The following is a 13,389-nucleotide window of genomic DNA, read 5'->3' as shown; positions in this document are numbered from 1 at the left end:
GGGATGGAGCCGGAGCTCCTCAGCCTGGCAGCTGCCTTCCGCCTGCTACTTGAGCTCACCGGTCACCACCCACCTGCTCCCATTCCATGCTCCAGCCACACTGAACTCTGGCCAGTTCTTCAAGGGCACGATCCTCCCTTCCTTTCTTGGCTTTCACCCACAGTGCTCTCTCTCTTTAGAAGACCCTCTTTGCCTCAGCTCTCTTTTATTTCCCTCAAGCGTTCTCTCCTTCAGGCAGGACTGGCTACATAATTTGCAGAGTCCAGTGCAAAATGAAAATGTGGGGCCCCTTGTTCAAAAATAATTAAGAATTTCAAGATAGTGACAGCAGGGCATTAAACCAAGCATAGGGTCCTTCTAAGTGTGGGGTGCTGAGGGACTCCACAGGTCACACTTGCCATACAGCCCCCACCTCCCATCCCAGGCTCAGCTAGGAGGCCCCTCTGGGCTCCTGGAGTCCCTTGGGCTTCTGCAAAAACAGGCTGTACTCATTCTTGCCTGTGATCTCCCCATCCCAGCCCTGGCCACTCTGGGATGATATTGTTTGGCAAGTACCTATTTCCTCCTCTAGAACTGGAAGTCTGTGAGGACAGGGTCTGGGGCTGTGTTGGTCACCACTATGTTCCCGGTGTTGTTCCACACAGATCAGACCAACATCAAGCATTGGTACTTATCCTTGCTTTTGTGAGGTATGAGAGGGCACAGATATCAGGCAGGAACCAAAGGCGGGAGCCAGTCCCAAGTTCAATCCAGAACAGAAACATCTTCTTTGGGAGCATCCCTTTATCTGATGCTCCCACATATGTGCCCATGCAAAGAGCTGCAAAAGCCTGGCACTAAATGAGGCCCTGTGGGGGATCACAAGTATCCCCAGACTCTCAGGGCCTGTGTCAGATTTGGCCACACCCAGACACATTGGTTGGATCTGGCAACACCCAGACAGGGGAACGTCCTGGTATCAGGAGTACAGTCACTTCTAGAAAATGTTCCAGTAGCCTAGAGCTTTGGTCTAAAAAATGTGCAGGGTATTCTCCAAAGTCAGAAGGGAATGGACAGTAGAAGGGCACTCCCTGAGTTCAGGAAATTATACTGGACTCAGCTGGGCAGTGTTGGACAAGCTACATTTTAACTTTAAATCCTAGACACAGGTGATCATTTGTTTCTGCATGGGGGTGGGGGATGGTCTAGGCATCCTGAGGGGAAGCCTAAGGGGCCATGTCCCTCCTCCCACCCTCCTGCTTCCAAAATTGTATAAAGCGACCACTAGGGCGTTATCCCCCTTCTAGCCATTTCCTGTGTCCACATTCCTCCTGTCCAGCCACAGCCTCTGCCTTTCAGAGCCTCCACCCACTGTCTGCCTGGTACTTGAACCTGGAAAAGGGCCTCCATTCCTATGCTGCAGAGAAGTCAGCTCCCCCATCTCAGGGATGAATCCTTAGATCAGAGACCAGGGGCCCACAACTCTTCTGCCTCAGTCTCTCTGCAATGTTGCCTGAGAACTGGGTGGTTGGACAGTAGTCCGCACTGTCCTCCGCTGGGTAGGAGATGGAAGCCCCTGGTGAGGTAGTCTCAAATCTCTCTTCAGTCCACCCACCTCAGGCCCAGCCTGGTCCAGTTCACCACTCTGCCTGGACCACTGCAGTATCCTCCTCCTCAGACTCCCACACACAAACAGACCCGCCACTGAAGCTTCCTTGAGATCAGAGAACACTACTCTCCTCATAGCTCAAAACCCTCCAATGGCGTCTCATGCTTCTAAGTCCAGCAGCCTACAGGTGCTGTGTCATCTGCCGCCTTCCCACTCTCTACCTTCAACATCACATCACTCCACTCTCCTCGCCCCACTTCAGCCCCCTGGTCTCCTTCAGTTGCTTTTACTCACCATGCATCCCTCAGCAATGCTGTTCCATTTACCTGGAATGCCCTTTCCATCCCTTGCCTAGTTAACTCCAACTTGAGCATCCTTCAGGTCTCAGCCGAGGCCTCCCCTCCTCCAGGAAGCTTTCTTCAAGCTCTCTTCCTGAGTCAGGTCTCCTGGTTATAGGGTCTTCCAGTTCCATACATCTCTCCTGCACGGTGCCCGTTGTAACCACAGATGCTTTACACTTGCTTGTGTGATTACTTAACATCTGTGTCCCCACCAGATGGTGAGATATATGAGGGCAGGACTTGGGCCTGTATTTGTTCAGCACTGAATCCCCAGTGCATTGCACACAGTAGGCACATAGTAAAGATTGTTCATATTTAAGGAACAGTGCACTCTGGTCCCCCCTCATGGCAGCAACTGGCATTCTGTAGCTGGTACTAGGCACCCAATCCTCCCACTCCCTGGGCTCCTTCCCCAAGACTTACGCCCTCACTCTCTCTGATGACCCCAACTGACCTCAGCCACTCCAGGGTAACAAACAGGAGAGAGGACCTCAAGATACTGCTAGGGGACAGCAGGGTCAGAGCAGGCCCCTGGGACTCAGGCTGTCCCCATGGCTAATGGAGTATCATTTCCAAAGCCTAGACCTACCAAAAAAGCTGGGGGCAAATCTAGGATTTGTCATCCCACGATGACAAGGTCATGTGCACCAGGTCATGAGAATGGCCAGTCTAATCTTGGGCCCTCTTCACCATGCCCTCACACCAGCATCACTCCAGAAGGCTGACAGGACCCAAGTTCCCTCCACATTCCTGCCTCTGGACCCACCATTAGAGAAGCCCCGAGTTCAGGGAGCACTATTTCTCTTTCTGCCAATCCCATTCCTGGATCTCCAATGAGGCCTGACATTTTCTAGGCCCAGAGTTTGGTCCTACAAACCTCCATGCCTGGTGTCTGAGGGGGTCCTAGGACAGTTCAAGACAGAGTGAGGACCGACCCTGGGAGACATGGGGTCGAAAATTACAGATCAACCCAAATCAGGCTCCAGGCCCACAGCATCTTAGGGTCTACACTCCCTATCTACACTTTCTTACCTCCTACTATCAAATCAGCTGAAACTGGTGTCTGTCCCAACCAGTCTCCAACAATTGCTCTTGCTGGAGTCACCGCAGCCTTTATAGCATTAAACACAGCAGTCACGTGGGTCTGAATTGTTTGGATTTCTTCCTCCTGCCCCTCTGCAGGATGTTCCTGTTTAGTCTTTGTTAGGTTTTTCTTTGCCTCTCCCTTGAATATGGAAAGTCCCAGTGGCTGGGACTTGGGACCCCTCCCAGAGGCCATCTCACCCTCAATGGCCTCAGTTCCCCATCTCTGCTGACAAAGCCCTCATTTCTGTCCCTAGCTCCAGCCTCAGATCAGGGGTCCTGTTGCCTCCTTGACACCACCCCCAGACATCCTCTGAGACCTCTATATCCAATGAGTCCTTCACTGGCCTTAGCACCTTCCCCCAAACTGCCCCTCCTCCCTAGTCCTGTATCAGGGGAGCTCCACCATCTCTCTGCGCCAGCCAGAGGCTGGGGTCTTGCCCCGGACACTCCCCTCCTTTGTGGCTCTTCAGCTCCATAACCTTCCACTCAGCTTCCTGAATGTCTCTATCACCCACTCCCTTCTTCTTTCCCCCAGCCCTGCCCTGGTCCTCACCCACCCAGGTCCCTGCCCTGGCTTCCTCCTGGGCTCCCAGCTTCAGTCTCCTCCTCTAATCCCCTCCTCATAGCACTGGAAGGATCTTCCTAAAGGCTGAATGTGACTCCATCCCTCTTCTGCATAGAATCCTCCATGGCTCCCCAATACCATCAGGCCAAAGTCTGAGCTCCTCAGCCTGAAGGTCTTGGACCCTGATCACCCCTCCTTCCTCCCCACTACCACAGTACCCTCGATGCCTGGGTACATGTTAAAATCTTGCTTGTACTGTGCCCTCTGCTTGGAACAGCTTTCCTTCTGCTCTTTGCCAATTGTCTCTTTCAGATGTCATTTTCGGATTACATGTCTCCTTCTGTATCTAGGAAGCCCTCCCTGACCATACCCTAGGCTGAGTCAGGCACCTCTTCTGGGCTATCACAATCCTCTAAGCTTCCCTTATCACCACATTCCTGGATACTCTGGGCTATTGCTGTCTGGAGCCATGTCTGTCTCCCACTGGACATTAGGCCCCATGAAGGTAAGGCTCAGGGCTGTCTGGGTCACTGCAGCGTTGTCTAGCACTGGGCATGCCCAGGGTGAATGCTCAAGGAATGTCTGTTGACTGAATGGATGACCATCCTCAGCCTCTCCCAGGGACATCAGGCCGAACTGGGTGAGAGGGGAATGTCTCTTTCCAGAGACATTCCCCAGCTCCAGAGCCTGCGTGATTCCCCAACCCCCACAGACAGAGACAAGGGCAAGGGTCCAGGCCCAAGCTTAGAAAAATAGGACTTTCTTGTTGTGCCCCGGTGTCCCCGACACCCTCCCCATCAGAGTTTTAAAAACCGTGAGCAATTTGGTGAGTCTGAGGCCAGATCCCGTGGGGTGTCTGGGTCCTACTGTCCCTGGGGCCAGAGGAGCCGTGGAGGTGGATGCTCCACTAGGGTCCTGCAGGTTCATGGCTGGGCCCCCAGGGCTCACAGTCCAGCTGGACCACAGTATGGGCCCTAGGTGCCACAGGCTCTGGGGCTGATGGAGTGGGCGTGGGGCCCAGGGCGCCGTTGGTCTGGGAGCAAACGCTGCTGACGGGCGCAGGAGCCTTGGCCTTGCCAGGGGGCTGGCCACCGTGCACCTTGTAGCGCATAAGCAGCACAAAGATGAAGACCAGTACCGAGGCCACGATGACACCACCCAGTGCGATGATCATAGTGCCGCCCAGGAAGGGTGCATGTGGGGCCCCGCACGGCTGCAGTGTTGGCTCCGTGGAGAAGCGGGCGCAGCCCACGGGCCGTGTGGCTGTCAGCCCCGTGGCACCATCCTCGTACACAGCTAGCACACACAGATCGTAGGTCCGGCCTGACGCCAGGTCCGTCAACAGGAAGGAGCGGCTGTCCGCCGGGATCATCCTGGAGGAGCAGGTAGGGAGGGGTCAGGTCTCCGCTGCCCAGCTCCCACCCTGTGCTCTCTCCCCACCCAAGCCCCTGGGGGCTAGCATTCTATCGCTCCATTTCACTCTAGCCCACTGAGTTCCCGCTAACCACCACCCCAATTCCCTCTGGTCTAATACCTTCAGCCACCTGACTGCTATCCCTCCAGTCTGTCAGCCAATGTCACGTTAGCCCACCCTGTCACTTCCCCATAGCCTGCCATCCAAATTCCCCAGTTTGATTTCGCTCTAGGCCTGATGCCCAATTTCCCTCTAGTGTGTTGCTGGAGTTCCCTCCAGTCCCACTGCCTCTGCTACCCAGTTTCAATCTAGTCCCACTGCCCAATTTCTCTGTAGCATAGCACTTGAGTTCTTCCAGTCCTGTTTCATTTTACACAGCTGCCTAATTCCCCTCTCACACTGCCACCCAATTTCCCCCCAGCCTGCAGCTCAACTTCCCTCCGGTCCCTGCCCAATTTTGCCCCAATCCTCTGCCTGATATCACTCCGGTCTCACCACCCAAGTTCCCTTCAGCCTGGCTGCCAGATTCCTCTCTAGCTCACTGCCCAGTTTTGCTCTAACCCTGCCTGATTCCCTTCTAACCTAACTTCTCTTCCTTCTAGCTCCCATCCAATTTCTCTCTAATCTCACTTCCCAATCTCCCTCCAGAACCTCACCCAATTCCCTTCTGGTTCCCATGACTTCTCTCCCGACTGTGCCTGATTTCCCTTTTCCTGCTGCCTGATTTTCCTCTAGTGTACAGCTAGAACTTTCTTTAATCTAACCACCTGATTTCCCCGTACCCCTGTTGCCTGATTTCCTTCCAACCTGCCAATAAATTTCTCCCTAGCCCCATTGTCTTATTATTATTATTATTATGTCTATAGTCTGACTTTTCAGTGAGTCCTGTCATCTGATTCCCTTTTCATTAAACTAATGTGCCACAATCATCACTGCTGATTTCATTTTTCCCATTGCCTTATTTCTTTCCAGCTCTGTCACCTAATTCCCTTTTATCTCTGTTGACTGGTTTCTATTTATCCTTACCTTTCCTGTTTCCTTTTATCCTTACCACCCAATTTCCTTTCATGGCAGTGCATCCTGTTGGAGATTTAACTTGTTTCATAATCTGTTTTATTCCTAGACAGCTTTAATGAGAGAGGTGCAGGGAACCCTGTGATTGCCTGTGGGAGAGTGACTATCTAGGAGAGCATGCATCCCATTCCCCCCTAAACAAGGTGGCCAGGACTTGTGTGATTTTCAGGGATGGGCCTTCCATGGAATCTACCGACTAATGTTGTCTGAGAAAAGGAGTGGAATGAGCTCATTGGATTTTTAGGACAGAAAAGGAAATCAAGCGACCATCTCTTGAGGTTTAGCCCCAAGGGAGGAAAAGGGGATCCAGGTACTGGGTTTCTAAGGTGCAGACCCCAGCCCTTGGGAGGTCCAGTCCTTGCAACCAGGCCTTGGGGACTGAACCCTTGGCCCAGCCTGGAATTGAGGACAGGGAGTCATCCACAGACATCCGTGCAAGGATGGACTTTGGTGACAGCAGCACCTGGCTCAGCAACCACATCACTGACCACAAGTGGTCATAGCAGATGTACCAGGTGCTCTCTGGCTTGGGAGAAGAAGTTGTACTGACCCACCTCTTGCTGTGTAAACTCCAGGTTTTTTGTTTGCAACAATGGAAGAGAGAAGCGAAACCCCAAGAATGGCAAACAGGATATTCCTGCTTGTGGAAGATCAAACTAGTTTCAATTTGTTTATAAAATCAAAGATTTAGATGACACAGTATTAGAACTCCAAACATGTGGAGCAGTTCACACTGCAGAAACCCAAAGCCTACTCTCTGTGTAACCTCCTCCCCGCCAACGTCTGTTCTGACTTCCTTTGTTCACAGGGCTGCCTCATTTCACTCTTCCTGTGATCCCCACGCCTTCCTGCTTGATCTCCATTTCTTCCTGCAGCCTGGCTTGTATCTAGCCCTGTCATCTGGAAACCCTGTTTTTTATTCTTTACCTTCACTACTTAAATTTGTTTTTATCCCCCGCAACCCCCAATGAACTTTTTACTCTTCTGGCTGATGACTTTTTACTTTTGGTGACTGATTTCCTTTTTATGTTTGCTGCTCTTTACTCTTGCGGCCTTATTTCTTTTTACCCATACAGCCTGATTTATCATTATTGCTTGATATTTTTTTAGTCCTGTAGCCTGATTTAACATTTGCTGTCTAATTTATTTTGTCCTTACAGTCTGATTTTTTTTAACCACTGATGTCAGATTTCTTTTACCCTTTCTGTCTGATTCTTGTTATCCTTGCTGCTTGATTTCTTTTGCAACCTTGCAGCATCATTTCTTAACTGTGCTTCAGTCTGGGGTATTAGTAGGTGTACTCCCCAACACTCCCCCCACCTCACTCCCCCACCCAAGCTACACCACTGCCTGGACCCTGCACCTGTAGACGAGGATGTCATCAGCTGAGCTGTTGTACTGGATCTGGTACATGCGGATGCCTGGGATAGGCCGTTGATCTGGCCACTGGACGAGAGCAGCTGTGGCCCCATGCTCAGTCACTTGGACGCCTCTGTCGGTAGGGGGCCCAGTGTCAGCTGCCTTGGCGGAGGCGGAGGCAGAGGCAGCAGAAGGCGGGGTGAGGGCATCAGGATCCCCGTCCCGCGGGGGGTCACAGCTCGTGCTATTGGCTAGCTGGGGTGGTGGTGGGGGACCCACAGTCAGCTCAACAGCAGCTGTGGCTTCACCAGCCGCATTGGCCGCAATGCAGGTGAAGATGCCACCATCGCCTGGCTCGGTGACCAGCAGCTCCAATGTCCCGTTAGGGAAGGCGCGAGCACGGCTGGAGTTGCCCAGCAGCCGGCCCTGGGGTGACACCCATCGCACACGGGGCTCTGGGTCCCCCACTGCCCGGCAGCGCAGGGCAGCTGGCCGACCTGCAGGCACGGCCAGGGGAGGCGAGCGGTGAGTCACCACGGGTGGCTCGCACACAAACTCCTCTTCACCCACAGCCCAGAAGTAGCGGCCACCCAGAGCAGGTGGGGAGGCACAGGCCTCGAGGTCGTCCTCCCGTGCCAGGCGCCGTAGCCACACCAGCTCGCAGTTGCAGTGCAGGGGGTTCCCGCCAAAGGCCAGCACTAGAGCAGAGGCAGGTGAGCCACGGGGCTTGGCGAGCAGCGGTAGGCGGGAGAAGAGTGGGTCAGGTGGGATGGTGGTCAGGCGATTGGAGGTCATGTCTAGCCGTGCCAGTTTGTGCAGGCGGGAAAAGGCGCCAGCAGGTACGGAAGCCAGCAAGTTGTGGTCGAGGCCTAACGTATTGACGTTGCCTAGGCGGCCCAAAGCCTCCCAGGGCAACTGCTCGAGGTTGTTGTAGGAGAGGTCGAGGTCCTCAAGTGTTTCAGCACAGTCGTCCAGGGCACCAGCCGCCAGGGCTGCCAGCTGGTTGTTGCTCAGGATGAGGTGGCGTAAGTTGACCAGGCCACGCAGCTGACCCTCGCCCAGCGAGGTCAGCCGGTTGCCATCTAGGTGCAGAGCGCGCAGGGCACGTAGGTCAGCAAAGGCGCCAGCTGCCACATGGCGGATGGTGTTACGCGACAAGCTCAGATGCAGCAGGCCCGTCATGTTGGCCAGGTCACGGCGGCGCACAGCCGCGATGAAGTTGTCTGCCAGGCGCAGCTCGGCTGCCCGCCGGTCCAGCGAGGGTGGCACAAACAGGAGACCTGCCCCTGGGCACAGCACACTTAGGGGCAGTGACTGTGTCTGGCAGCGGCAGCGGCGGGGACACGGGCTGGGTGTGGCTGGCTGGGGTGGAGTCGAGGCGGGGGCCAGTGGCAGCAGGCAAAGGAGAAATGGGAGGATGGCCATTGCGGGCAGGGGCGGCCTGCAGGGAAGAGGGAAAGCATTAGGGCAGGCTGAGGCCAGAAAAGAGGTCCTATGGCGGATTGGGGTGGTCCGAGACCAGGAGACAAGGTCACAGCGGGGTGAGAGCAGAGGAACTGGCCAAAGATGGTCAGAGAGAGGAGTGGCCAGACATGATTAAAAATCAGAGGAGATGGTCAAAGACTCAGAGAGATGTGTCACAGAGGAACAGAGGGAGCAGAAATGAACAAAGACAGAGGGAAGGGAGGTGGTTAGGAATGGTCAGAGATGACCAGAGAATAGGGGAGTTGGTCATGGTGGGTTTTAGCAGAGGGCTTTAGATGTGGCCAAAGAGAGATGGTTAAAGATGGCCATACAGAGATGTGGTCAGGGTGGTAGAAATGATTAGAAGTGGTCAGACATGACCAGAGAGGAGAGGAGATTAGAGACAGTCAAGAAGACGAGAGGTGGACAAAGAGAGGAGAGGTGGGCAGTTCAGGAGAGATGGTCAGCAATGGTCCAAAGCAAGAGGAGTGGTCAGAGAGAGGAGTAAAGGACAGATATGTCAGAGTCAGCCAGAGACCACGACAGTTGGTCGATGGGTGTGGGGAGAGGTCATCAGAGAGAAGCAAGGTAGCCAGAGATGTTAGAAATGATCAGAGAGCATCAATGAATGAGAGAGAGAGAGAGAGAGAGAGAGAGAGAGAGAGAGAGAGAGAGAGAGAGAGAGAGAGAGAGGCAGGCAGTAAAGGGCAGAGATGGTGAGATGGTTGTAGACTGGGAGTTAGGGTCAGGGGTGGGAGGAGGGCAAGGGATGGTGAAAGATGGTCAGAGAGAGGAAAGGTGGACAGAGTAGGCTGGAGAGGAGAGATGGACAGGGTGGCTGGAGAGAAGAGTTGTAGACAGAGATGTCAAAGATGGTTGGAGATGGTCAGCAACCAAGGCTTAGAGTCAAGGGTGGACTGAGGCCAAGACAGCTGGCAAAAGATGATTCAGGAGAGGCCCAGTGGACAGAGGTGTCAAAGATGGTCATTTAGAGAAGCAGTAGACAGAGGTGGCTGGAGAGAGAAGCTGTGGACAAGGGTGTCAAAGATGATCAGAAAGAGGAGAGGTGAACAGAAATGGTCATTGAGAGGAGTGGTGGCCAGAGGGGACCAGAGAGAGGAGTGGTGGACAGGAGAGGCAGCTGGAGATGGTCAGATAAGACAGATGGTGAGAAGCCATAAGGGCAAGGGTGTATGTGTGTGTGTGTCAGAGAACTGGAGATGCCATTGACTGGGCATGAGTAGGTCAGAGAGGGGCAGGGCTGGCCAAGTGTCCAGAGAGTGTTTGAGGCAGAGCAGGAAATGGAGGCAGACCCATGGGGGAACGTCTTTTTCCTGGTGAAACTCTGAGTGCCAAAGGGGACCTGGCCGTCACCTACCTCCACCCTCAGCCACAAAGCTCCTCCCAAGTCCCTCCCCACCGAGGAGGTCTCTCAATAACCTTACCTGAGCTGGAAGCCGCCCCAGGGAGCAAGGTCCTCAGGCTCCAATGGGGTCAGAGGTCAGGGCTCTGGAGGAGGTGTCTGGTCATGCCTTGCTGTCTCCAAGGTCTCTGTTGAGGGACTGTCTTTTGTGTCTCAGCTCAAATCTGTGGCCACAGAGTCTCCAGAACTTGATACTCGGGGAACCAGACCCCCAAATATTGGGCTTCCAGGGTCCAGTTTTAGAGACTCAGGCCCCAGTTTGGATTGTTCAGGATCAGTGTCTCCCAGCTTCAGTCTTGGGATGCTAAACAACCAGATGGCGGAGTTTAGGGTTTGAGTCCCAAGCCCAGTATTGGGATCCAGTACTGGAGTTCTGCATTCAGATACTGGGGTGCTGAGACAAGATTTGGAGGTCTGTAGCCCCAGCTTTCAGTATTCAGATCTGCAACAAGGACTTCAGGCCCAAACTCATGTTCAGAACCCCTGGAATCCCAAGGTTCAGATCTTGGAATCTGAGGCCTAAATCCCAGGGTTCAAGTCCCAGATAGTGGGTTCCAGGGTTGAGATTTGGAAATCCAGTCCCAGATTTCAAGGGCCCTGGCACAGAATTCAGAGTTCAGCTCCAGATTTGGGGTTTTAGATGCCAAATCTTGGGGTCCCAGCGCCGAATCTTGGGGTCCGTGTTCCATATGATGGGGTTCAGGCTCCAAATCTTGGGGTTTCAGGGACCGATGTCAAGATTTCAGCCCTAGATATTGAGGTTCAGGCTCCTGGTCTTGGGGTTCCACGGCCAGTTCTCGGGGTGCTGGCCCAAGCTCGGGGTCCCAGGCTCGGGTTTCCGGATCTTTTGATCTACTCTCGAGGTGCAGGACCCCGAGGTCGAGGTGCGGGCCCTGGGTCTGGGGCAGCGTCGTCCCGGCTAGCTTCCTGGGCTGCGGCAGGGGGCTGGCCCTGAGGGAGGGGATCGGCTTCGGTGGGTAGGCGGGCGGCCGGACAGCCCCAGGGCCGGGGTGGGGCGAGGCCTGGGCGCGGATGGACAGACAGGGACACGCGGGATGGGGGCACCGCAGGGCAGGAGGGGGCGAAAGGGGGAGGGGCCGCGCTGAGAGACCCCTCCCCCGCCGGGGCCGGGGCGGGGGCCGGGCGGGGGCCAGGCAGGCGGGCCGGGTCCGGGCGCTCCCGCGGCCTCCTCGCCGGGAACCCAGGGCCGTGCGCGCGCCCGTGCTTAAAGGCGCAGGCCCCGCGCGCGCCCGCGCTTAAAGGCGTAGGCAGCCCCCCCCCCCCCCACTCTCTCAAAGGCGCGCCCCTGGCCCCACCTCCCATGGAGTCGCCCTGGCGCTGCTGGGAGAATCCTTGGATACAGAGAGACTGAGACAGAGAGACGCAGTCACTGAGGCACAGACAGAGATAGAGACGGCGAAAAGACGGAGATAGAGACAAAAAACGGGCAGATTAAGATTGAGGGACAGAGAAGAATAGAGTGAGAAAGGCAGAGAGACAGAAACACACATATTCAAGGAGAGATGGAAATATGCAGAGACAGTGAGAGACTCAGAGGGAGAGACAGAGAGACAAACGAGAAGGACAAGTGAGAGAGTCAGAGACAGTGCGCGGGAGCGCGCGCGCGCACCCATACACACACACACACACACACACACACACACACACACACACACACACACACACACACACACACACACGCTCTAATTGACAGTACCTGAGGCAATATGCAGCTGTGAGGATGGGTATGGTGTACATCTGTACTTCAAAAAGTTCGTGGAAAAATGAAATTAAAAGATAATACAAATCTTTCCACGAACTTTTTGAAGTACTCTGGTATGTGTCCAGTACTCATTCATAGACTTGAATGTAGCCCTCCATCCCAGAGCCCCCTAATCCTCAAACCTGTCGCCTCTGTCCCTCTATCTCAGCACCACCTCCCTGGGATGTCCTTTCCACAGGTGGAGTTTCCTTACCTGGGCCCTGCCCAGCCACAGGCCTGATCTTTCAGGCCAGAGGAGCTCTTTCCCAACGCTCCTTTCCCTGGCTGCAGGGGAAAAACTTGGCTCCAAGACCCTGTCCTCTCTGGGATTAGGGATAAACCTCAAAACGTTTACACTGAACAGATATCCTAGGGAGGCAGAAGATAGGAAATGGGACAAGGCAGAGGGCTGCCCAGGTTGATCCTGAGAAGTGTGTCCACTTTCTCTCTCTTTTCCCGCTCAGGTCCACTGCCTCTTAGATAGGAATTATACCAACACATGACTCACCAGAAGTGATGTCTGCCTGTCCCGATGCTTATGAGAAGACAGCAGAGGGGAAATTGGGGGGTTCCACACTCTCCTGGCAGATGCTATCACAGGAAGAGGGGTGTGGGTGATGGTCTCCAAGCTGGGCCTGGGAATTCGGTTATAGCAATGGGGGGGCCTGGTGTTTTGGGAGCCCTGGTCCAAAGGGGACACAGCCTTGGCCTGGGTGGTCTGAGGGGGACATGGTCCTACATTGGGGAACCTGAGTGGTCCTGGAAAACACCCTAGGAACACCCATCTGAATGGAGAAGTAAAGTGACCTTGGGGGAGGTGTGGAAGCATGTCCACCCTGGCATCCCTAGCTCTGCTGAAGGTTTCAGAATAGATTTTTGGCTCCTTCCACTTACATGTATTGAAAAATTGCGGTTAAAATTAACTCAGCCCTAGGGCCCGCCTTTCCAGATCATTAGCAAAGTTCATCAGTGCTCCCTGCCCAGCACATTGGATACTGGTCACTCAGACACTCAGAAAAAGGATGCAAAGGCACCAGAGATGCCACAGAGATGGTGGAGATAGGGGAGACAGAGGGAGAGATGTGGAGAGGACCCCAAGAGCAGGCCTGGGATTAGGATTCAGTGGAATTGGCTGATTTTGTGTGTGTGTGTGTGGTGGGGGGAGGTTGTCCCCAGGAAATAGGAGCAAAGGAGAGGGAAGTATGAGACAGGGAAAGCAAATAGAGGGTGTATCGATGAGGAGCAGGTTGCCTGTTTGGGCAACTTGGGCTCAATTCTGCCAGAGAACTTTAAGGAACCTTGCAGAACACATC

The 13,389-nt window shown here is 54.3% G+C and overlaps 1 protein-coding gene across 1 annotated transcript; it reads right to left on the bottom strand.

Moving 5' to 3' along the window:
* Positions 1 to 4,273: 4,273 nt before the first annotated feature.
* Positions 4,274 to 11,479, bottom strand: LRFN3 (leucine rich repeat and fibronectin type III domain containing 3). Its single transcript, XM_063110764.1, has 3 exons — positions 10,337 to 11,479; positions 7,432 to 8,868; positions 4,274 to 4,953 (listed from the first exon to the last, which is right to left on the bottom strand). Exons 2-3 carry the CDS (start codon positions 8,850 to 8,852, stop codon positions 4,488 to 4,490), a joined length of 1,887 nt encoding a protein of 628 aa, XP_062966834.1. The 5' UTR covers positions 8,853 to 8,868; positions 10,337 to 11,479; the 3' UTR covers positions 4,274 to 4,487.
* Between the last annotated feature and the right edge of the window lie 1,910 nt (positions 11,480 to 13,389).

Source organism: Cynocephalus volans, chromosome 10 (assembly GCF_027409185.1).
Source record: "Cynocephalus volans isolate mCynVol1 chromosome 10, mCynVol1.pri, whole genome shotgun sequence".
Taxonomy (NCBI): Eukaryota; Metazoa; Chordata; class Mammalia; order Dermoptera; family Cynocephalidae; genus Cynocephalus; species Cynocephalus volans.
Note: the sequence above shows the minus strand (reverse complement) of the source record. Positions and strands in the feature narration are given on the sequence as shown.